The sequence below is a fragment of the Vigna radiata genome, unplaced genomic scaffold, assembly GCF_000741045.1.
Source record: "Vigna radiata var. radiata cultivar VC1973A unplaced genomic scaffold, Vradiata_ver6 scaffold_442, whole genome shotgun sequence".
Lineage (NCBI taxonomy): Eukaryota > Viridiplantae > Streptophyta > Magnoliopsida > Fabales > Fabaceae > Vigna > Vigna radiata.
In genome coordinates, this window is record NW_014543601.1 from 32,388 (window position 1) to 58,614 (window position 26,227).

The 26,227-nt window shown below is 37.9% G+C and overlaps 3 protein-coding genes across 3 annotated transcripts in view; 2 read left to right on the forward strand and 1 right to left on the reverse strand.

Annotated features, from left to right (window-relative positions):
- Positions 1-26,227, forward strand: part of LOC106754589 (probable acyl-activating enzyme 16, chloroplastic) — a 40,818-nt gene that overhangs the window by 12,256 nt on the left and 2,335 nt on the right. Inside the window, exons 6-14 of the mRNA XM_014636628.2 lie at positions 5,671-5,789; positions 7,378-7,527; positions 7,790-7,857; positions 10,835-10,940; positions 11,344-11,502; positions 12,489-12,542; positions 12,632-12,712; positions 13,063-13,200; positions 13,394-13,553. Of these exons, the coding sequence (XP_014492114.1) occupies positions 5,671-5,789; positions 7,378-7,527; positions 7,790-7,857; positions 10,835-10,940; positions 11,344-11,502; positions 12,489-12,542; positions 12,632-12,712; positions 13,063-13,200; positions 13,394-13,553 (1,035 nt within the window). The remainder of the gene's footprint in view (positions 1-5,670; positions 5,790-7,377; positions 7,528-7,789; positions 7,858-10,834; positions 10,941-11,343; positions 11,503-12,488; positions 12,543-12,631; positions 12,713-13,062; positions 13,201-13,393; positions 13,554-26,227) is intronic.
- Positions 3,365-5,374, reverse strand: LOC111241149. The gene has a single exon (XM_022777996.1). The coding sequence runs from the start codon at positions 4,314-4,316 to the stop codon at positions 3,708-3,710; it is 609 nt and encodes a 202-aa protein (XP_022633717.1). The 5' UTR covers positions 4,317-5,374; the 3' UTR covers positions 3,365-3,707.
- Positions 13,565-16,863, forward strand: LOC111241148. The gene has a single exon (XM_022777995.1). It carries the CDS (start codon positions 15,208-15,210, stop codon positions 16,729-16,731), a length of 1,524 nt encoding a protein of 507 aa, XP_022633716.1. The 5' UTR covers positions 13,565-15,207; the 3' UTR covers positions 16,732-16,863.

Genomic DNA, 26,227 nt, shown 5'->3' on the forward strand with positions numbered 1-26,227 from the left:
TCACTACTTTTTCAAAATAGGATTCATCATTAGTTATTTAAAGATTATTGTTTAATTAATTATTATCTTAGATTTTCAAATTATTCAAAATAAATTTTCAATTAATTTGTTGGCATTTTCACTCTTAGGGTGCGTTCACTTGAGCCAAGTGAACACACCCTTAAGTTCTCACTCTTAACAAGCAAGAACTTTGTAGATTAATCATAGTAAATTTAACCAAAGTACATTCTCAATTAAATATTATTATGTTTAATCATGTGTATTCTTTTACCTAATATATCAAGTAAAAAACTTACATTCTTGATTAATTCTTCTTAAAATTTTTACCACTAATCAAAGTACGTTCTTAATTATTGGCAAAAACTCATTCAATCATCTGAAAGTTTCTAACTTTAATCAAAATAAATTCTAAATTAAAAACCCTTAGATGCATATGATTGATATGTTATGTAGATTTGACACCGTGCTAAATTGCTATAATGTAAAAATCATTATTTTTACTTCATTAAGAAGCAAAAGACATAGATAAAAAAAAAATCACAACAAGAATCAAAAGAACAAACAAATTTTTCATCTAACCTCAAAATCCAATTAAGAAATTATAGTATAATCAACCCAAAGGCTTAGTACTCCATGGCATGTTCAAATAATTTGAAAATATAAGAAGAGAGGGTGGAGAACATGAGAGAAGAGAGGGTGGATGAAATTTGAACCCCGAAAGGGTTCCTAAGCTCCTCTTATGTGTTTTCCTAAGTCTCTTTATATAGAAATTGGACTAGGCTTTTGTTGTCTTTACGATAATGTAATTTCCTCCAATTATCTTCTAAATAATCAAATATCTACAAAATATATTTGATTATTGTGGAGATCTAAAATTATTTGAAATGATATATGTTAGATTAAAATAGATTTGGTATATTATATTTTGATATTTATTGATATAGTGAAATAAGATAATTAGTTAACAATATCAAATAAAATATTTTAAAATATATTTTTCCCAAATTATTTTAATCATATCAATTATCAAAGCCCTCTTTTAGTAGAAAGAAATTAGAGAAAACCGCAATATCCAATTTTTGTTACATCTTCCTCTTCTTGGCTTAGTCAAATTTCTTCACTTTTTCATACTATGCTTGGATTAACTATTTGTGGTCTTGATTATTTGTCATTCTTGGATTTATCTTTAAGGTTTTTCATGAAATTTTAATCAATTTATTTTTACACCTCAATGAACTCTACTTAGTTGTAGCTGCACTAACACACATCAAAATATCTAAAGAACATGCAACTAAAAAACTATTTTCAATATTGTATCTCATGTTAAATAAATTCAATTATAACAAATCTTAATTAAAATATTATATTGAAATACAAAAATCAATTAAGAATAGAATATTAAAAACTAAATGAAGACATTTATAACTAAATTGAAAATTTTTCACTCTTCTCGTTATCTAAATTGAAAATTTTTCACACTTTCTTTTCTCTCGTGAAACTTCTCACACCTCATTTATAACTAGGTAAAAACAAATCTTGTCAACAATATCAGTTTACACTTCTATACAACTACTTGCAAAAATACATATAGTAGTACTTTTAGATGTGTGTATTAGCATTTTCGTGTGAGTATTTTTATCATGTTATATTATTTTAGACTATCTAAATTTAGTGTCGTTTGGAAATGTTGTAATCTATCTCAAAAGATTAATAAAATTATAATTTTGTAAGAAAAATTAAATTGAATTTATTCTGACAATGGGTACATATTTCTAAAAATATTTTTCCAAAAAATTAGTATGCATTTGTCAGAACAAATTCAATATGTATCCGTGGAAGGTCTCATATTGACTTTTCTCCATCAACATTTTACTTCTGAACTCTCCTTCACATGTTATGTTTTATTTTTTATTTTTTATTTTTTTTGTTAATAATAACATTACTTATCTAAATTCGGAAAGTTATTAGAATCCAATATAACGATTTCAACAGTATCCTTAGTCTTTTAAAAGAAACAAAATGCTAATTATATATAATTTCTCTAATATCTAATTAATACCTTATTATAATAACATCTGTGGAGTTTTAGAATAGAGATGAAAGCCCCCAAGGATTTTTTTTTTGGGAATTGGTAGTTTGAGTTTGGAGCCTATATTTCCATCATAATCTGACAAGGAAGATGGGTTGATAAAGAGATAATGAATAGAATGTATTATTTATGCAGTTGCATTTTTACAAAGATAAGCTTTAAAAGAAAGATTTTGGAACATTTTCATTTTTGTCCTTTGCCACTAATCAAAAGTAAAAAATTATTAATTTATAAATATAAAAAAATCATTAAAATATTTACATGAATACTTTTTTATATATGAGTATAGATACTTAATTTTTAAAACTGTTTATACATTTCAATTTTAAATAACATATATCACACGTTAAATTATTCATTAAAAATCTAAGATATAATGTGTATACTGAAAATGTTTAATTATTATGAATTTTAATAATAATATAATTTAAAATTTTTAAAACATTTATTTCTTATAAAATATAATTATGTAAAATAAATATTTATGTTATGAACACAGAACTCAAAATAATTTTTAAAGTTAAAAGTTAGTGTATTAATAAAGAGAAAATAAAATACATAACATGAGAATGGTAGCAGCATAAAAATTGAATAACATATAATACATCTATTCTAATGTTTTAAGGGAGTTATGTATCCCAATTTTGTGTAAATATAATATATGTTTAATCATTTATATTATTTTTTTATGTCAATACGTTTTTATTTCTGTAAAATTGAAATAATTGAAACTTTATTATTAATCGGAATAGACAATATTAAAATTTGTCTTGTAATATGATGAATGCACAAATGTTAATCAGGTGATAGAAAAAGCTTTAAATATGAAAAATTAAAAAATTAAACCTAAATATTTTAAAAGCAAAAAATTAAACCTAAATAAAATAAATAAATAAAACAAAAGAAAATAGAAATACAATAAGTAAAAAATCTAAACCCAAATCTTTTAGGATTCTTGGTACTCAATCAAAAGAGAAAGGGAGTTGATCCCTCTACCTCCTCGTTTTCACCTTCTATTTCCGTAACTTTCTTCATTTTTTTTATTACAAAAGTAACATTTTTTCTTTTTCTTTTTAACTTTTTTACCTTTTTTATTTTAATGTTATTTAGCAGAACCCAACCCTAAGCTTTTCTTCTTGGATAATGATATTTTAACAATTCTTTTTTAACAACTTTTTGACAACAGGACACATGTCACCATTTTATTGGTCTGTTTGAATTTATTTTAAAAAAAATATTTGAAACAGACCAATCACAAACTGTCACGTATGCGTTGTAAAAAAAGAACTGTTAAAGAGACTTTTTCCTTTCTTCTTTCTTTCTCACTTTTACTCTCTCCTCAGTTACACCCTACCCTTTTGAGATCCGTCTCCTCTTCTCCATCTCCGTCACACTTTTTTTCCCTGGCCGACTTCTCCAAACTCTCCAAACTCTATCACTTTCCCCTCATTCTTCAATCAGCCCAGATGAGTCTCCTTCGAGAGAAAAAGAAAAGCAGCGAGATTTGCTTCCCAGCAGGGGCGTGCCGCCGCTCCCATCTGACCAACCACCACAACGGCCTCTCTGCTTGGTTCACTGCGTCGCCGACGACACCAAGCGCCATCGGAGCTACCGTCGGTCATGACGTCACCATCCTCTTCATCACTGCATCCCTGGCGTTGCACAAATCGTCGAGCTCCTCATCGGTTTCCTGGAACTCCTCGAAATCAGACTCGAAGTCCTCGTCTTCGACTTTGTTAAGGGGGCGCATGCGGAGCTCCCCCATCAACTCGTCATCAATCTCCTCGTGCCTCCCCGACAGCTTCCGCTGCAAAGTCGCCTCCATGATCGATGGCAGCACCTGCTCGTCGCCCTTCATGTATCCCTCAATCCGCCTCTTGAGCTCTTTATTGTCGACGTCGTCCCGGTTTTGTAGAACCGGCGAGGGAATTCCATTGGAGGAGAAGAGTTTTGGTCGCAGGGGAGTTGAAGCGGAAGGTGTAGGGGCAGAGTGAAGAAGGTTGCGTGTGAACATAGTTGCATTTCTCAGAACAATTCTTCTCATTGTTCTATGTTTCTCTTTCTGATTACTTCTCCCTTCATCATCATTTTTTTTATTATTATATTTTTGGGTGATGATCAATGTTTTTGTGCTCTGTCTTGGATCAATGGATAGATGCTTAGGATGAGGCCATGTTTGTGTTATTGGGGATAGATGAGTGGCAAAGAGTATGAAGAACCAGATCATATATATTCAACATAATTACATGTTCAATGCGAGCAAACAAAGCTAAGCATCACCAAATCAAAGCAGAAAACTAATTACGAGTAGATTGCAAACATCCAGCGTTTATAATTTGTGAGCGATGAAGCTTTAAGAAGGAGAACTTACCTTCTATGTTGGCGTTTTGCTCTTGTAAATCCTGTAACTCTTTTACTTCAAATGAAGCTCCATTTCTTTTTCTTTGTGGTATCGACACCAAGCTCTGGCAATGATGGTAGTGATGGTGACTATAGACATCCATTTCACTTATACAGATGTTGACATCCGTTTCACCTTAAACGGATGTTGACATCCGTTTCACTTTAAACGGATGTTGACATCCGTTGACGGATGCTTATATCCGTTTAAGGGAGGTAGGTTTCGACATTATTAGGGTTAGGGTTTATTCACGCCACTTATTAGAGCCATGAAAATTGTCGACGACCTTACCCACGTCGGAAGCATCGTCATTATTCATGGTAACTCAATTTCTCCATCATCCACTACACACACAGAGAGCCACCGCGACACCATGGATCTCACGCTTGTGCCGTTGACGCCACCTTTTTATGCTCTTGATTTTTCTTCAACTTCTTTATATACTTGATTGCCTGTTATAAAAGAAAAGTTCTTTGTGTGAAAACCTTGGTAATGGTAAATTTCATGAATGATGAAGAAAACCATAACTATTGAGTGAAAAGTAGTCGTGAGGACTTGGAGGGAGAGGATGTTTTTTAGGTTAGGGAGGATGAGGTGCTTGTCAAGGAGGGCGTTCATGGCACCATTGTTGATGGCGAGCATGGTGATGGTCTGGCAGCGATTTATCTTGTCGGCAAGGTGGGTAAGGGCAGGTAGTGATTGAAGGTGGAGAAGTCCGGTAAGAATAGTGGAAGAAGACATTCTGTTCGAATTTAGAGATTTAATTAAATCCTAATTCTTTTTCATTTCTAAATTACTCGTAATGCGAGTTTTCTTTACCACGTGATTAACATTTGTGCGGTCACCATACCACCAAACAGAAATTTTAGTATTGTCCAATCCAATAAATGATAAGGATCCAATTAATTCACTTTGATAGGATCAAAAAGACCTAATTAAGATAAAAAATAATACAAGTATCTATTTGAGACGATTCTGTATACACAAAAGTAAAAAAAAATGATTAAAGCTATAATATAAGTATACATTTTAGAAAACTTATATGTACAATAAATTCTAAGGCTTAATTATGTTTATAAATTATAAAATGTCAATACTACTTCTACTCTTGATTATGCAGAAAACCATAATCATTAATGAAGAATATGTTATTTTTGGTACTTTTCTATATTAATTGCAGAACAGCATCATATCAATGAACAAAAACACCCAGACAGTATTGCTACTCTCATATACACAAGTGGAACTACTGGAAATCCGAAAGGTGTAATGCTCACCCATCAGAATCTTCTGCATCAGGTTTCATCACATACCTCCTTATGTTAGAGCTTTTTCAGATCATTTTATTTGGTTTCAATTGGAGATCATTCTTGGCTTTAAATATTATGGGGAAAACTTATGTCTTCTTTATGTAAAATGGAAAATTAATAAAATGATATTCAAGAATTGTTTCTCTTATTTTGTGCCTATAAAACCTAAACATGTTTTTGTGCATATTATTGTTAACGTGGTTAATGGAAGTATGACATGGCCATGGGAATGAGTGAAGTCTTGAACTTAACCTCATCTTAATCTTGCTAGAAGAAAAATCTGATTTACTAACATATTTTTCAATAAATCCAGAATTTTGTTATTTGTCAGTAAATGAAACAAATATGTGTTGAAATTTATGGATAAAATATTTTTGTTGATAATTATTGAAGAAAATTTTTTGTGGGTAACTACAATGACTTTTTTTGTTAACAATTTGTGACACATATAGTAGGTTACATGAAGTTGTTTTGTTGGTCAATATGTTTTGGATTATGATATTTTGAAAATTTTTTTAATAATATTTTAATAACAAGATACGTATTATCATTTTATTAGTTTGTTTAAATTTATGTTTAAAAAAATATTTGAAACGAACCAATCACAAACTATTAAATATGTATGGTCAAAAAATTGTCAAAAAAAAAAATTATTAAAGAAATTTTTTTCATATGTTTTTCACAACTCCACCAAGAAACCTGTCTACCACCAAACCAAGATTTATATTACAACCAACATATATTTATCCAATTCCAAAGACAAGACCCGCATAACAAAAAATTATCTTAATTAGCATTAAATCTAAATGTAATGTGTAAAACAAATATCTAAATGTACAAATTCATATTATCTAGAAATTAAGAAAGGTTGAATGAGAATGTTAACAACACTAGAGAACATGTCTAACAATATTTATGATTAGGAGAAGTTAATGCATCATTTGCATTTTCATCCTCCGTATCATTTTGTTGGTGAGATTTTGGCTGCTGCTGGTCCTAATTTACAGAATTTAAAAAGTTAAAATAAAAATTATGTCTACAAACTAAGTGAGATCATATGAGAGAGGAGAGATTACCACTCGAAGCGTGTGATACTTTAGACAAAAGCTTGAATCTCTCTACATCAAGAACACCAGCCATAAGAGAAATAGAACTACTAGAACCCCGTTTATCATTCTAGAAATTAATTTGATCACTATTACCAACAACCCAATTGGTATTATCCAAGATAATATCATACCAATCATTAATATCAGATCAAATAGAGGATGACTTTTATAAAACAATGTTCTTATATTTATATTTTAAAAATCTAGCTCTCATCCGTAAAGTCCAAGGCATAAACGCTATAAGAAAAATCCTATGCCAATTTAAGTAAATAACCCTTATTTTCACCTAAATATTCACAACTTGCAGACCCCTTCAAATTTATTAGTTCACAATTGGCTCTACTTAACAGTAACTAAGCCCTGCCTATTTCTATTCCTGATTATTGGTTTTTCCATTTTACAGATTCAGAACATAATTTATCAATTATGATACACTTTATGATACGTGATTTATTGATGAATTTCTAGATAAAAAACTTATGGGACATAGTACCTGCAAAAGTTGGGGATAGATTTCTAAGCATGCTGCCACCTTGGCATGCATACGAAAGAGCTTGTGAGTATTTCATTTTCACATGCGGAATTCAGCAAGTATACACAACCGTGAAGAATCTAAAGGTATTGTTTTATTGATTTGATCATAAACATTGAAGAATTATGGCTTACACAGTTATAATGTAACATCAAAATTAGGGTTAATAAAGGAAAGAAAATGCACTAGCAGATTTTTCTTCGAAAGCTGGATTATTGATTCTGTTCAACAATTATTATTATTAGTAGTATGATATAAGGAAATGCATCGCTACATATGCTAAGTTGGTTATTTTCTTAATTATCTATATGCACATTTATTAACATACTCTCCTTTCTAATTTTCTAGGATGATTTGCGACGCTATCAACCACATTACTTGATTTCTGTTCCTTTAGTTTTTGAAACATTGTACAGGTAAATCCTCTTCAAATGAATACTAAATTAATTGATGATATATCATGTTGTATGTTTCTTTTGAAGACTCTTTGTTGATACTAAACATTGGTCTCTCTACCCCTTGTTTGAAGACTCTTTGTGAGAGGTATTTCTTTCTTGCTCTTTCGCTTTTTCTTTTCCTCTCACTCTCTCTTTCTCTTTTTCTTTTTCTTTGTCGCGAGATTTTGAATACCTCGAAGGACTACCCTTCCTCTTAGGATCTATCCTATACATGGAGGTGGTAGGGGAAGTCCTTCTAGTGGAAGCTTTTCTTCTATTTTTCTCTTCCACTCTCACACATAGCTGAACAAAGTCATTCAGATCTAAGTAAGGTAAGAGTTCTACCTTATGATCTCATAGTTCAATCGACTTTGGAACCTAGCTATGGTGAATCGCTCGTCCTCTTTGATTCCAGCTCTTAACATGAGCGGTTCTAACTTTTGTCGATATTCCTTGACACTCATGTTTCTTTGTTGAAGTCGATGGAGCTTGTCCATGACTTCTCTAGCATAGTAAGCTGGAACATGCCTTCAATGCAAGGCTGCCTTTAACTCATTCCAATACTGTATGGTGTAGTTGCCATGCATCTTTTGATCTCTAATGATGGAGGTCCACCAATAGAGGGCTGCACCTTGAAAGGTCAAGGCAGTTAAGGTCACTCTCCTCCTATCATCTATGTGGTAACATTCAAAAATTTGTTCCACTTTCATCTCCCACTCAAAGTACTCTTCTACATTGTCTCTTCCATAGAAGGGGGGAACAATGCACTAACACTGCACTTAAACTGAAAAATCAAGGAACTGCAATGGTCAAAATGAATGACAGTGTGCCTAAGGCTTGACTGAGGTTTCCAACAAGTTTATATCATGTAATTAGACATGTGTAAACGCTGAAACAGTAAAGACAGTTAACACCTCAGGAAATGACTGGTTCACTAGCAATTTTCAACCAAATTGAATGGTTCAAATGATGAATTCGCATATGAACCTAAAAATAACCAATTGTACAGTGTGGACACGTTTGAAATGGTCAATTAAACTTGTTCAACCAGTCACAATGCACAGACACAGTTAGATGTTCCAATTCACAGGTTGAGTTGCTAATTATGCAGCAAAATTTACAAAACAGCAGCAGAATTTAAAAGTGAAAGGAAGCAATGTTGGCTGGCTCAATCAAATGCTTAAGAATGTCCTAATGTACTAGATCTATCTTCAGAATTTTAATATGAACTAGCAGATGTTCAATGGTCTAAGACACTGTCAATGAAAATTCAGCACGGTGCATAGCTGTTCGAAACAGTAACAGTTTTGGAAATCAGAATTTAATCAACTCAACTACACTTTTTGAGATTCAATGTTGATTTCAGATGTTTAGCACTTGAACCGTGATTTAAAACTTGAAACAAACCTTTACAATCATTCAAGAGCACAAACTTTAGCCAGAAACAAGTAGCAACATGTCAAACCAAAAACGAAAATTTTTATGCAGAGTTTGGATTGGAAAACAGTGTACAATGCTTGGAAGCTCAAATGATCAAAGCTGACTTACTGTCATTGCTTTATAGATCAACATATAGCTAGCAAGTACACTAGATTCAATCAAAACCGAAAGAATTAAAGCTGGAACAGAATCAATTACTTGACAGAGTTCAAAACGGCAAACAAAATTGCACATGACATTGAACAAACTGGAAAATGAAGATGAAAGCTGAATTGACCGAAAATGATTGAAATGCACTGATTAAAATGAGAAGGAAACACTAATGAACTGTGAACGAACGCCAACATTCACTCCAACACGAACTTAAAATAGAAAATCAATGTAACACTAACAGTAGAAGAACAAAACAAGATGGCGGAAATGTAGAAACGAAAGAAAAGAGCACTTAGCTCTTGAAGCACCGCAAGATTCGACTGGCTCTTGATGCCAAATGATAGAAGCGACCTCCACCTTCAAGAATGGAGTGGTTCCTCGTCTCGGAAGTGGCAGTGGAATGGTAGAAGTTGATGACTGTTCTGATGCACGATAGGTGTTTGACAGAATGCGTGAATGGGCTTGGATGTGTATGAGGGATGAAGTTCTAACTCAGTAGGCTTTCCAAAGGGGAAAGAAGCTAGAGGAAGTGCAAGATAACAAAATACAAGGGTGAACACGAAAGTAATGGTTGGATTTCACCAGCATTTCAGTTGCCATTACAAAGGATTTGGCTTCTCTTTTATAGAGGAAGAGAAACGTGCCTAGGAAACTACTGCCATGTTTACAACATGTATGAAGCTCCTAAGAGAGGTGTGTAAGAGAAGCTACTCAGCTAGCTGCATGTTTCACGTGGAACATATTGGAAAATGTATGTTTCACGTGAAAAATATTTAAAACATGCTTCAAAGTGTAGAACTACACGGCTGGCTGTTTTCCACGTGGGAAATATGGAAAATATGCTTCACGGTTGGCTGCAACATGCACTCCTACTTGCTTCCTTTGTGCTCCCTTGATTGGCGAGCTTCCTAGGATGTGTAGGCATGGTTTCCCACCTTTATTGGTGACCTACAAAACAAAGTAAAGGTATTTAATTAAAGAAGAACATCCTAAGACTTAGAAAGAAAAGATGTTTTAGTTTAAAGGTCTTTTCTCAATGTCCCTTTCTTAGTCTTAGTGTGAAGTTGATACTTCTTTGGATGGGAAGTCCTAAAGGAGTTGCCATCAATTCCTCTGTGTAATGCTTGAATTTGGTTTCTGACTAATATTGAGCTGAGTAAATGACTGGCAGGTATTTGAAGATTTGACTGGAAAATTCCTGCAATCTGTAGCAGTGTGCTGTAAAAGAATATGTTTCTTGAAAGCAACCACTTGAACTTAATAAACTAACAATAAGTTGCATAAAACTAATAGGAACAAACAAGTTTACACTATTGGGAACGTAATTAACTTTCATTGGTTTTGTTGATTGTTTCCTCGGCAGTGGAATCATGAAGCAGATATCTACGAGTTCTGCTGTTAGAAAGCTTGTCGCACTAACATTCATTAGGGTCAGCTTAGCATACATGGAATGTAAGCGCATTTATGAGGTTTGTGTATCTCTCCTTTTTATCTGATCTTCAAAGTGTCATTTTTTTTTTTCATCAGGATACTGTGATTCTTAATTGCCTTACTCTGTAAAATATGTGTTTTCTTTTCATTGTCTTTTCTTGCTTTTGGAGTATTCTATCTTATCAAGTTCTTATTTTATCCGAAATAAGTGAAAAGGATAACAACAACATGATGATTTGGATATGTTGTCATCTGAGTGTCTTTAAGGTTGCAGGTATTTTAGTTCATTGATGAGTGAACTGGTTTATTGTTCCTTAGTCACTCAAGACTTGTGAAGCAAATTGCTTAAATGAGGAGGAGCAGCAACACACTTTCTAGTATAGCAATACTGTTTCTCAGAAAAAGATATTTCTTTTACTAGTTTTCAAATTATGTTTTTAGGGTAAATGTCTAACAAGGAACAAGAAGCAAGTCTCCTACGTGAATTCAATGTTGGACTGGCTGTGGGCCAGAATTATGGCGACATTATTACTTCCGATTCATATTTTGGCTAAGAAACTTGTGTACAATAAAATCCATGCTGCTATTGGAATATCAAAGGTTTTGTCCTCTTCTACATTATCTTATCATACTTATTTCACCTAAATATGTCAGTGGTACGTGTAATGTAATTATTTTATTATTTTGTTCTCTAATTGTTTTTATCATCTTGGTCCCTGTATATAAAATTTTTGGTCTCTGCTGCTGGAACTCCTCGTGATTTGAAAATGTGGCCTCGTGTTTGTAGCATTTTATACTGAAATATGAAAGAAAGTTAATGTTTATGTATAGATTTCAACTATTAGTCTATTTAATGTTATTATTTAAAAAAAAAATTGTACTCGGTTTTTATTCTTATGATATAGTGTTCTAGAAATTGTAATTATTTGTTTATAAAATCATGAACATTAAACTAACCGAACTAACGTTAACCTTCTTCATCATAGTCAAATATGTATAAATTAAAAAAAAAATATAAATTACTTTTTAAAAAAATTGTGTACAAATGAAATAATATTTCGAAAAAAATATAAAAATAATAAACGTTATTTTAAAAAAATTATTGTATCTAAAATAATTTCTAGTGATCTCCCCCGTTTCTCTTTCTGATACCTCGTCAGTCACCATCTGGGCTGAATCAGCATTATAAGTCAAGTAGAAAGTGGAAGACGGTTCCTTCCATATGTGTACTACGGTCCTGTTGGTTAGATGAAAACAACATAACTCATAAGCAAGGAGTTTATGCAATTCAATATCCCAAGCATTTTTTATTTCTGAAAGAATATAATTGTGCATTAAGTCTTACTTTGCAAATGAAGGAGACATCCTAATGGAGAATGGCAAGGCTCCTACTTGTTTTTGTTTCTTCTTTTATCATATTCTTGGTGGTATTTTGACATTCTCTCTTTTGCCTTTCTTAAGAATAACCTTGATCGCCGAGTTTGGAGACAGAGATGTTGGTCATTTAAACTATGCACCATATTGTGCCATTGTTCATGATTTTGGAAATTGTGGTTTGACGGGAGAAATTTCTTGGTTTTGTACAGGCTGGAATAAGTGGAGGTGGTAGTTTGCCGTGGGAAGTCGATAAGTTTTTTGAGGTCTGATATTTCAATCATGTGAAACTTGTAACAAATTTTTTTGAATCTACTTGGCCATTTCACATTGGTGCTTCTATTATGCCATGCAGGCAATTGGTGTGAAAGTACAAAATGGATATGGTTTAACAGAAACTTCACCAGTTGTAGCAGCTCGACGACCTGGATGTAATGTAAGCAAATTACTTAATGCATTGAAAATTGAAGAATGTTGACAAATTTCTATTTATTATTTGGTGAAATTCATGTGTGACTTACTCATTTCTTAATGGGACAAATTCTCTCAATATTAAAGTGACTTAAAGTAGCGTGTTTGAAAATTTGCACCCGTACATTCCAATGAGGAAGCACACTTCAAATGCAAATTGTTCATATTTATCAGTTAGTATTTTTTTTGAAAATTCTGTAGTTTATGTTTGATCTTTTACATTTTTAATGAAATTTTTCGCTTAATATGTTAAGAGAACAGTGTCCATCCTGTGGTACATTTATCTGAGAATGTTACAGATACATTCTTCTGAAGGTTCTTGGATCTATTGGGCATCCAATTCGTGAAACGGAATTCAAAGTCGTAGATTCTGAAACTGATGAAGTTCTTCCACCTGGTTCAAAGGGAATTTTAAAAGTCAGGGGTCCACAAGTGATGAAAGGATACTTCAAGGTAATTTGTTATGTTAGAGTGCGAACATTTGTTTGCAAATATACTGTGTTGGGGTGTAGGGGGAGGGCAGAGAGAAAATGCATTCATATTAGTTTAGTTTCTTACAGCAAATATATGGGAGATACCTTTGCAGTTAAATTCATAGTGATCTTTTTTGGATGAAATTAATGATAGTTATATGTCTCTGTATTAGAATCCTTTAGCTACAATTCAGGCATTAGACGGTGATGGATGGTTGAATACTGGTGATATAGGGTGGATTGTTCCCCATCATTCAACTGGGCGGAGTCGTCAGTCTAGTGGTATGATTATTGTGGAAGGCCGTGCTAAAGACACAATCGTACTTTCGACGGGTAAGTAGAAGTTTCAATAAAATGTAATCTATTTATCATTGAATCTTAGAACGAATTTATAATTATTTTCATCCATTAGAGATGTCAAACAAAGGACATAGCCAATCATAGCAACTTGAAGAAAAGTTCTTTATAATTTATACGCGTAAAGTTACTTTATATCTTAAATCATCTAGCCCTCCCCAAAATTGCAAGGGTGAAACACAAAATCAGAGTTTTTTTAAAGTTTTTTCCACAAAAGGATGTTTTTTGAAAACTTTCTTGAAATGCAAGGAAAAACATTATTAAGTGCAGTGGAATAAAGTTGACTAATTATAGAATAAAGTCGTGTTTGAATATAAAAGTGCATGGATAGAGAAATCAAATACTAATCTTTATATTGGTTCGGCCAACCTGGCTACATCCAGTGTCCATCCAATCACAGGACGCAAATGCACAATAATGATCAAGGTTTTTACAACAAGGCTTTTATAGCGACCACATGTCAAAAATATAAAACACTTCTCTAACCCTCTAATCAAAATATAGGCATATAACAACAAAGACCAGCAACAAGAATCCCCTCTCCTACTGTCTTCAACCCTTTGAGCAATCCCCCAAAGTCAAGAACACCACATGTCCTTCTTCCTGTAATCACAACAGGGCAACACACCAATCTTCAAAAGATTGAAATCCTCATCACGAAGTAGACATCTTAAAGTGCAGATTGATCAGACTATCAAAGCACACAATTCTTGTCCTTCAAGAAACCACAAAAGATGAACACCATGATCTTCTTTTTGATTCTTGGAGCTTTACCACGTTCTGTAAGAGATCACAAGTCTGAAAGAAATTACACAAACCGTTAGAATCACTATCACTTCTTATAGAATTCAAATTCGCGTCTATTTATAGTTTTTCACAATTCTGACGCTCTCAAGTCAACTTAGTTACTAATGCAGTCGAATGTACTATGACAGTTATAACAAATAGTAGCAGTCAAAGCAAATAATTGATTACATGTTAGGAAACTACTTGTAGTTAGGAAGAAGTCTATATAAAAGGGGTTGGGGTGCTTTGGGAGTAGTTAGTTTTGGAGTCTTATTGTTGTGCGGGAACTCTTGGAGTCCTTTAGGGAGAGGTTAAGCTCTCTGAGTACCTTGTATTCACCACTTTCTTGATTCTTTTGCAATAAAAGGAGGTTGTACAATTCAGAGGAATTGTTCTGTGTTGTGTTTCGAGTGTTTTTCATAGGTTCTTGATTAAAAGAACCTATCATTTGGTTCGACCTGCCGAATCGAAAGGGAGGTTGACAGAAATGACGAGCAACACCGAGGGAAGGTTGGAGAATCTTGAAATTACGGTAGAAGGGATTAAGGCTGAAACCGCTGCGATACGACGGGACATGCAGCAAATAATGAGGGTTCTCGGGACGCAGTCGAACCACCACGACGGGCAATTCGACGATAGCTCTGTTAATAAGAATCAGCGGCGGGGAGAGGAGGAAGACAGAGGAAGAGGGGTTGGAAATCAACCAGAGGGGCAGAAACAGTGGCAGAAACAGGTGACGCTACCCATCTTCGAGGGGATCGATCCCCTGAACTGGATCCATCACGCAGAGATATTTTTCGAACTTCGAGGAGCAGCGGAGGAGGAGAAAGTGTGACTCGCGTGCATGAGCATGGAGGGCAGTGCGGGTTTCTGGGTCAGAGTCTGGAAGGAGAAAGCCAACGATCGTTCTTGGGATGGTTTGAAGGAAGCCATGGTAATAAGGTTCGAAACAGTCAATGAGCGATCGACGATATTCAAACGGAATGGGGCGGTGGATGAGTTTGTACAAGACCCCAATATTTTGGAGGACCGAACGAAGAAGGTGGCGGATGAGCAGCTGTTGGTAGAGAGTGGAGCAGGACCGAACGGTATTGGAAGACCGAACGATATGAATGGGTCAGAGGCCAGTCTTAGACCGAACGGTCTGGACAACAGAAACCGAACGGTGAGGAATTTACCTTACCCAAAATTTCTGAAAAGATGGAGTTTACGCGTTAAGCTTCTAGCGGAAGATGAGGAAGATGACATAGGTGACGGGGAAGAACAGGAGACAAAACCCATGGAGTTTTTGGTGTGGTCGGTGGAAGGGCTGACGCCTCCCAAAACCATGAAATGGACAGGATTAATTGGGGAAAGTCGAGTGGTGGTCCTCATCGATAGCGGGGCCAGCCACAACTTCATTAGTCGAAAAGTGGTAGAGGAATTGGAGCTTCCAGTCGTTGTCACACCGTCGCATACAGTGAGCCTCGGTGATGGACATAAAATGGTGACGAGCGGACGATGGGAGAAAATTCAAATACGTTTGGGAGACGCCACGGTGGAGGAAGAACTATATGTTTTTGAGCTTGCGGGAGTAGATGTAATCTTGGGAATTGCATGGCTAGCGAAGGTTGGGAAGCTCATGATTAATTGGGGGGAAATGTCCATGGAATATATGTTGAAGGGTAAGAAGGTAACAATAAAGGAGGATCCAGCACTTTCCCACCAGCTGGAGGAACCCAAGGCATTGTTGAAGTTAGTGGAGGTTGAGTCATGGGTACTTGTTTGGGATTGGGGGAAAGTGGAGCAGGAGGAATGCGATGAGTGGAGGGGAGATTTGACAGCGAAACAGAAAGTGGAATTATGGTCAGTGTTGCAGACCCACTATCTTGGGTTTCGGGAGAGAGAAAGCTTACCCCCACTTCCTAATATAAAGCATGTTTACAGAAAAAAATTCAAGACTTGGAAATTGGGTTTGATAGAGAGAAAAAGAAGTATGGCCAGAAGATATCTTGAGACTGGCGGTGGGAGACCCAAGAACAACCCAACAGAGGAAAACTACATTGCGCATGAGTCTTCGAATATTCATGAAGTTGATACCCATTGGACATCATGGCTGGTTCCTATGTGGTGGTTGCTAATATTGTTGTTTTTTGTTATTTCCATGGACCTCAACAATTGTCTCAAAAATAACTTCGGTCCCCAATGTGGCTGCGTGGCTAAGTTCCTTGGAGGATTCTCTTTCGAACCTATGCAGGAGAATTGGTTCTCTTTTGAAGCTATGCAGGAGAACTCATTGCTATCATTGACTGAGATGGGAGCCCTTGGGTGGGACAGTGCTGGGAACGGGCATCAAGGATGGAGACTGGACACTTGCATGTTATACTAGGGATGACAACGGGTCGGGTTCGGGTCGGATAGTGTGATACCCGAACCCGACCCGAATGTAAAAAAATGTACCCGTACCCGCCCCGTTACCCGCCGGATACCCGCACACAAAAAATCCGCGGATTTTTTTCAACCCGCGGATACCCGTTCCAACCACCAAGTTTTTTAAAAATTTAAAAAATGTTTAAATTAAATTAAAAAAAAACATTATTTTCTCATAATCAATATTTAAATTACTTATTTTATACAAACGGGCCAAAAATTCAAATCTTTCACAATAAGCCCATACCTAAACTTTTAGGGTTTCTTCTTTTCTTCTCCGCAGTCGCAGTAGCCAAGCCAACTGCTTCTTTCGCTCTGCCCTCTTCTCCGGTACCTCTGCCACCGAGATTTCCTCTGTTCAGCTCCATTCAGTTACCATCGCCCATGAACGTCGGCTCTCTGAATGCGTTAGCCTCCCCACGACAACGAAGCTTGCCGTCATCTCATTCACTGAACCTTAGCCCCGCATCGCGCCTCCGTCATCGCGCCTCTGCCATCAACCTCGTCTTCTGCTTCTTCATCCTCGTCTTCACTTCCCTAAGGGACTCACTCGTTGCCTCAGGCCGCCAACCTCTCCGCTTCCGATCCTCCTCGACGTCGCCACGTTTCGGCTGCCAGACGCTGAGTCTCTCCGCTTCCGATCCGGACGCCTCCGCTTTTCGGTGGCCATTGAGGCTGGCAACCACACATGATCGAGCAAAGATTTACGGCAACGTTGCAACTAACAAGAAGAAGAAGAAATGGAGCACCTCTTTTTTCCTTACTCTGAGGAAGAAAACCTTACAAGGCGGCACTGCAACTCAAAATGAGACACCTCTTTTTTCTGATCTGATGAAAATCCTAAAAATATTTGGGCTTTGGCCCATTATCACAGAAGATCTTAGATGTTAGAATAATTAAATTATAATTTTATATTTTAAATAGAAAACCTATTAATTAAAACTAAAAATTTATTTTTAAACGGGTAACGGGTATCCGCGGGTACGGATAATGTGATACCCGAACCCGACCCATTAACAAGCGGGTATTAAAATACCCGCTACCCGCGGGTACCTCTTACCCGCGGGTATTAAATACCCGAAGCGGATTTTACCCGCGGATACCCACGGGTACGGGTTTTTTTGCCATCCCTAGGTTATACGCTGGAATTATGCATTTGCTTGCTAGCATGTTGAGTCTGGTTTTCATTGGAATTTGCCTGGAACAACCATTTGGGTCTGGGAGGATTGGAGTTATATACTGGTGACTATCCAGGATTAATATACTGGGTTCAACCTTGAGGACAAGGTTGTTAAAGGAGAGGGGAGTAATGTTAGGAAACTACTTGTAGTTAGGAAGAAGTCTGTATAAAAGGGGTTGGGGTGCTTTGGGAGTAGTTAGTTTTGGAGTCTTATTGTTGTGCGGGAACTCTTGGAGTTCTTTGGGGAGAGGTTAAGCTCTCTGAGTACCTTGTATTCACCACTTTCTTGATTCTTTTGCAATAAAAGGAGGTTGTACCATTCAGAGGAATTGTTCTGTGTTGTGTTTCGAGTGTTTTTCATAGGTTCTTGATTAAAAGAACCTATCATTACACAATTAATGCAGTTGATTCTCATTTAAGGCTTGGTCAACCAAAATTAAAATATGACTGTCACACCTGTCAAGCATTAACAAAATTTCAAACATAAGAAACTTAGTCGAATGGCTTGCGCACATAGTCGACTTAGTAACAATATAATGCATAGTTTTGAAAAACTTTCTCTTCAAAATATCTCACAACACACTTTGAAAAAGTTTGTGCAAAGAAACGAGTTTTAATCGACTTACTTCATAATGAAGTCGACTTAAAACTGTTGTTGTCACACAATTAAAGTTCAATAAAAGTGCATGTGGTTTTTCTTTTCCAAAACATTTGTCATGCATTCACAGATAAAATCTCATATATAACATAGTGAATCGCAATGATCATCACAGAAACAACACAGACATGTTCTCGTATAATCATAAACATGAAAGCAATGAACATGTAACACATAATACACATGTGTTATTAATTATGATGTCATCATCAAAAACCAGAAACTCTGAGATTGAAGGTTCAGCTAAACTAGTGCTCCCCCTATCAACAATCTCAACAAGAGTAACTGCCTCTATTTCCTTTACCTTTATGAAAGCCTCAGGTGACTACTTCCCTAGCTATGAAATTGTGCTTGGTGCCACTGTCAATCAGTACCAACACCCTTCTTCCATTAACCATCCTTGTAACTTCATGGTCTTAGGTTGTGTGAGACCCCTACTAAAAAATAGGACAACTCCATGTGCTTTTGTTCTTTTTCCTCTGCTTTCTCCACCTCCTCCTCTTCTTCATCTTCTGCTAGTATGGTTACCTGCATACTCTTCTTAGGACATCGATGCCTAGGGCTATATGGTCCACCACAGTGGAAGCATCTTTCCCCCTCCCTCCTTTTGATATACTCTGGATAAGGTAAGTTTCTTAACCCTCTGCCTCTCGCCTCGCCTAAGGAGTTACATCCAGTCTTGGAAGTCACGACTCCCACTGCCCCCTCCTTCTTCACCATACTTAGACCCTCTGATGGGCTCTGCCTACTTTGTCCTCCTTTGAAGGGTTCAGACCTTGCCACCGTCCCTGTTACTCCCTGATACCTGCTCCACAATTGGTTGCTTTTTGTTGGTAGACCTACTGCTCATTTTTGGGTTCTTGCTAGCTTCTTCCACATCCCACGCCACTTCCATTGCTATTAGCAAATCTTTGGGTTGTGTGGCCTAATCTAGCTACAAATGTCACTCTATAGCCCTGCGAAAAAATACCCCATTAGTTGTTCCCCCGTCATCCTGGGCTACTAACATCTCAAACTCTTGTACATAGTCTTCTATCGCGCCCCTCTGTTGCATGGATGCCAGCTTCTCAAACACAGCTCCTCTCTTTCCCTCTGAACGTTCGTACTAGTGCTTCTTGCATATCCTCCCAAGAAGTATTCGTGACCTTGGTTTTCCAAAATCTGAACCAATAGTTGGCGCTACCTTCCATGCAGATAAAGGATAATCAGAGTTTCTCCCTTTCGAAAACTCTCTATATCTTGAAGAACTTTTTCGCCCTAGCAACCTACCCTATTGGATCGATTCCTTTGAAAGTGGGTAATTCCACTTGTTTCACCAAATTTGGTTGAGTTTCTCCTCGGTCATCCTCCAATTCTTCTTTTGAGCTCTCCTTTCTCCCTCTTCGATTCTCGTTAACCGAAACTTGGCTCCCTTCTAAGTTTCATTCTAGGTTTCAGCCAACCCCCCAATGACTTGTGTTAGTTGTTTCAAATCTTGATGGATGGCCATCGTTTCTGCCTTCAGTTCTTCCCTCGTATTTTCCAACGCCCAAATCCTGTCTTCGATCGCGATTATCCTCCCTTCCATTCGACTTTCTAACACGTGTAACTTCCTGTTGTAATTTGAGATAATATCTTTAGAATCTTCCTAATTAGAGGAAATCGATACATAATCTCTTATTTTATTTTTCCTCGTATTCCTAGTTTCCTTATTTCCCTTTTTAGGAGAACTAGATTATTACAAATAGAGGGTATGAGAATGCATTTTTCATTTTTGAGAATAATAAATTAGTCTTATTTTCAACTTGGTGTTAGAGCTCCTGATCTTGGGGCTCGATTCCGCTGCAACAAGTCGCATCGCCACCGCTGTTCGACCATGTCGCCGCTACCGCCTTTGCCGGTTAGGGTCGTTGATAGGGCAGAAAGGTGCGCCCAACACCGATGATCACAACGCTGGAAGTTGCTCCGTGAGAGGAGTTGTCATGCGCCGTCATCGTTGCCGGCCCGTGTAGCCCACGCACCCACCTCTGGTGAGACCCACTGGCCGTCACCACACGTAGGGTCACCGGAGCCTCCTAAGTCCGTTCCTAGGGTTGGTGACAACCCGTTTTGCCTTTATTTGAGTAGATGTGAATTTGAAGTTTTTGCTCTTTTTCTTGGGTACGGGATGTCTGAAGTAAAAAGTATTCCTTTGGGGGTACCTAATGACCTACCAAATATAGGAAGTACCTATTGTTTGGATGGTCAAGATTACTTACAATGGAGCCAATTTATTCGAAGGGTTCTCAAGGGCCATTCAAAACTTGATCACATAGATGGAGGAGGACCAGGACCAGACAATATTCATTTTTCAATTTGGGACAATGAAAATTCATTAATTATGACTAGGATGTGGCAATCCATGACTCCTGAAATAAGGAGAAATTATATGTTTCATTCTTCTACAAAAGAAATATGGGATGATTTACAGAGTACTTTTTCTTTAAAAAATAATCTTGCTGCTTTCTATGACATCAAGAACGGGATATTGAACACAAATCAGGGCTCCCTTTCTGTATCAGAATGTCACGGAATCCTGAATGGTCTTTGGATGGAACTCGATTAGATCAAAACAATAAAGATGTGTAAAACAGATGTTGCCGCTCTTGCAGAATTCATTAAAAGGGAAATAATCTTTAAATTTGTTCAGGGCCTGAATCATGAGTATGACTCAATCTGGGTTCAAATTTTTGGAAGAGAAAAATTATCACCCCTATTAGAACTTTCTTTTTTTTTTTTATGGTAAGAGGAGAAGAAACTCGGAGAACTATCATACTTCATGGAGGGATCTCCAACACAGGCTTTGCCATGACAATTGGAAAGGGAGTCCACAAGGGAACAAATGTTGGGGGAAAGACGTTTGAAAGAAGTACTCATGGGGACTATTGTTCATACTGTAAAAGATGTGGACATACCAAGGAAACAAGCTTCAAACTCCATGGAAGAAAGAATGTTCTCGAGCGCATGTGAAACAACAAAGGGTCTACTCAAAGATGGGTAAATCATACTACCTCAGAATGGGAAGCCACCAATTAATCTAGTCCTTCCCAGTCTAATCCACCACCACCACCACCAGCAGATCTTGATATGAAAGCTTATAAGGAGAAACTCGACCGCTTGGAAGCAATGGTTGAATCAATGAGTAAGCCCTCTGGATCATGTACTCTGTCCATAAAAGGTAAGATTTGTCTCAATACTGTTGGTCATATGTCTCAAGGTATTTGGATCCTTGATTCGGGTTCAACTGATCATATGACACATTTTAGTGGGTATTTCGACTCATATGGAAAAAACAATAAAGAACAACTTATTACAGTTGCAAATGGTCAGGGTATACTTATATGCGACTTTGGGAATACACTTGTGGACTCATATATTATATTGAAGTATGTTTTACATGTTCCTAAATTAGCTAATAGTCTTATCTCTGTGCAAAACTCACAAAGTATTTAAATTGTTGAGTAACATTTTTTCCAATTTATTGTGTTTTTCAAGACCTTGTCAAGGGAAGACAATTTTAACTGCTAAGGAGTAGATTGGGTTGTATATTTTAGAGTTTGATGACCAAAGCAACACACAAATCATGATTCAACAAGCTACATCTGAGGCATGGGCAAAATCCCAAATATTGTTACGTCTCCAAAGGCTTGGGCATCGGGTCATTTAGTCTTATTAAGTCCTTGTTTTCCCATTTGTTTACCAAGGAGTCTGTTGAGTCTTTTAATTGTGAGATTACTAATAAAAAGAGTATTTCTCCTTTTGATTTAATTCATGCTGATGTTTGGGGTCTTCTCGTAGATCCTATTTCCTGAGCCAAATGGTTCGTTACTTTTATTGACAATTGTACCCGTGTCACGTGGACATACCTTATGAAAAATAAATCCGAAGTCTTTCAAATTTTTGTTAATTTTTTCAGTCTTGTCCAAAATCAATTTGGAAAAAATATCAAAAGAATTAGGTCTGATAATGATACTGAATATGTGAAACATGAATTTCTCAATTTTTTTTTGTCTCATAATGGTATTGTTCAAGAACTAACCTGATAGGCCTAAAGATAAACAGGGGTGGATTGTTTATGAGAGGAGAAATAAAAGATTTAGTTAGAGGGGTTAGTTGGGGGAGCGTAGGCACTTAACTGTCGGTTAAGTGGCCTGGAGAGGTGATTAGTATAAATAGTAGTTGTTTAGTTAGTTGAGACACCTTTGGATACTTACTGGATTGACTGGTTAAGTCCAGTGGAGGAGGGTTAAGCCTCTTGTATTGTTGCTGCACATCATATTCTTTGTGAATAATACAAAACTATTCTTTTCCTTTCTCTGTGTTCTTCTGTTGAGAGGGTAAGGAGAATGCTTGACTCAGTTTTCCTATTGAAAACCTATCAATTGGTCCGACCTGTTGGATCCAATTGTCGATCGATCGTGATGGAGGGGAGAGTGGTGACGACTGTCGTGGAACAGATTGAAGCAGTGGAGGTGGCGCTAGTAGAAACGAAGGCGGAGACAATTTACTTACGGCATGAAACAGGAACATTGCGACAGAACTGTGAGATGATGCGCCAAGATATCCAAGCAATCTTGACGATCTTAAAGGACCGCAAGATAGACAATAGAGGGGTGCGGCGAGATGGTAGTGAATCGTCTGTAAACAGGATAGACAAAACGGAGCAGGACGTATGGGGGTGCTGATCAATTGGCGGAAGCGGGTGGAATTGCCCGTGTTTGAAGGGGGCGAACCATGGAATTGGATGAGTCGGGCGGAAAAATTCTTCGAGGTACAGAAAGTAGAAGAGGTAGAGAAGATGCAACTGGCGTTTATCAGCATGGAGGGGTACGCTGGAAGTTGGTTCCGATTTTGGCGGGAGAAGACCAAGAATTATTCTTGGGAAGGGTTGAAGAGGACGTTGGGAATTCGATTTGGCGGAGGCACTAGAGGAACGGTCTATGAGAAATTATCGGCGATCAGACAGACGAGGCCGATGGAAGACTATGTTAGGGACTTTGAGGTGTTAGTGGGTCAGACGACTCAGATCCCAGAGGAACAAATATTGGGCTACTTTATGGCGGGGCTCAAGGAAGAGGTGAGCAACCATGTGCGATCGCATGACCCTCCAGACCTAATGACTGCGATGCGGGTAGCTAGGGACGTGGAAAAATTGTGTAGCCTGTTAAAGACGGGAGAAGGATCGAGGTTCAGAACTCAGAGTGCATGGGGACGCTCGACGGGAGTAGTTAGGCAAGTTGATCCACCGCGAGAAACACCGAATAAGGGGGGATCCATTGAGAGTGTCGGCTCGGTGAGGAGGGAGACAACCCAAGGGGGAGGTGTCGCCAAAACCACCACAGAAGGAAGAGATCGGGGCCCGCGCAATATTTCGTATGCGGAATATTTGAAAAGAAGAGAGCAGGGCAAATGCTTCCGGTGCGGAGGGCCGTTTAGTCTCGGTCATCGGTGCCCGGAAAGAGGACTTCGCATGTTGATCATGGTGGATGAGGAGGAGGAAGAAGAGGGCAAAAAGGAACCAACAGTGGAGCTCGCCGGGATGGAATTATCGACCTTATCGGCGGGAGGCCTGACTACTTCCGAGACGATGAAATTAAAAGGGCGAATAGGGATCCGAGAAGTGTTGGTGTTGATCGACAGTGGCGCGAGCCACAACTTCATTAGCAAAGGCTTGGTAGAAGAGCTGGGTATGACGGTGAAGGAGACCCAACCTTATTTCGTGAGTTTGGGAGACGGTCAGAAGCGAAGGGTCAGCAGGTGCTGCGAGCAAGTTGTATTGGAGTTGGGGGACACCGCGGTGGTCGAGAAATTTTACTTGTTTGAGCTTGGGGGAGTGGAAGTCATACTCGACATTGAGTGGTTGAAAAAGTTGGGAGAAGTGACGGTGGATTGGAGAAAACTGACAATGGTGTATTGGGTAGAAGGGAGGCAGATAACGGTGAGAGGGGATCCCCAATTGGAACGTAAGGTGGTGGGACTCGAAGCCTTATTAAAGTTGAATGATACAGAAGCTTGGATGTTGGTCTGGGAATTGGGCCCAATTGTGGCCCAGAACAACAAACAAAGCTTTATGGGCCTTACGATGGTGCAAAAAGAAGAAATGGAGAAGCTTCTCAGATGCTATGACGTGGTGTTTGCTGAGCCCAACTGTTTGCAACCTAGCAGGGACATGCAACACCGAATAACGCTTAAAGAAGGGAGCGACCCAGTCAATGTCAGACCATATAGGTACCCGCATGTGTTGAAGACCGAGATTGAGCAGCAGATCGCCGAGATGCTTCGAACGGGGGTGGTCCGACCAAGTCATAGTCCTTACTCGAGCCCGGTGATTCTGGTGAAGAAGAAATATGGTAGTTGGCATTTTTGTGTAGACTACCGGGCTCTCAACTGTGCGACGGTGCCGGGCAAGTTTCCCATCCCCGTCATAGAAGAGTTGCTGGACGAGTTGAAGGGGGAGCTGTCTTCTCTAAAATCGACTTGAAAGCGGGGTACCATCAAATACGCATGCACGAGGAGGACATTGAGAAGACAACTTTCTGAACACATCAAGGGCACTACGAATTCGTAGTCATGGCGTTCGGACTCACCAATGCGCCGGCGACATTCTAGAGTACCATGAACAGCTTTTCCGACCCTATTTGCGGAAGTATGTCTTGGTATTCTTCGATGACATACTGATTTACAGCCGTGATTGGAAAGAACATCTTGAGCATGTTGAGAGCGTATTTTCGACGTTGCAACGGGAACGGTGGGTGGCAAACATAAAGAAAAGTGAATTCGGACAAACCCAAGTCAAATATTTGGGGCACGTTATATCCAACAGGGGCTCGGAAATGGATGAAGATAAAATAACGACCATAGTAGAGTGGGAAAGGCCGAAAACAGTAAAAAGCTTGAGGGGGTTCTTGGGGTTGACCGGATACTACCGACGATTCGTCAGAGATTACAGGAAAATAGCAAAACCGTTGACGAAATTATCAAAAAAAGGAGGGTTCACGTGGAATGCAAATGCAGAGGAAGCTTGGACAACATTGAAGAAGGCTATGACGACAACACTCGTTCTGTCGCTGCCAAATTTTGGGCGACCCTTCCACATCGAGTGTGATGCATCCAGACGGGGAGTGGGAGCAGTTTTGATGCAGGATAAAAAGCTGGTAGCCTATTTCAGCAAAGCGCTATCTGAGGGGAAGCTGGGCAAGTCGATATATGAGAAAGAATTGATGGCCCTGGTGCTGGCCATACAACATTGGAGGCCCTACCTTGTCGGGCAAAAGTTCATCGTTCACACAGACCAGAAGAGCCTCCGCCATTTTTTGGAGCAGCGAATTACAACCCAAAACCAACAGGACTGGATCACAAAATTGTTGGGATATGACTTCGATATTGTTTACAAATCGGGGGCTGCAAATAAAGCTGCAGATGCCCTGTCCAGAAAGTATGAAGGAGAAGAGAAAGAATGGAAAGAGTTGGGAGTGGTGGCTAGACCCTTCTGGCAGGACTTTGAGGAGGTGGTACGAGAAGTAGAAGGTGATGAATTCTTACAGAAAGTGAAGGAGGACATTAAGAGGCTGCACCATAAAGGTCGATTGGTACTGTTGG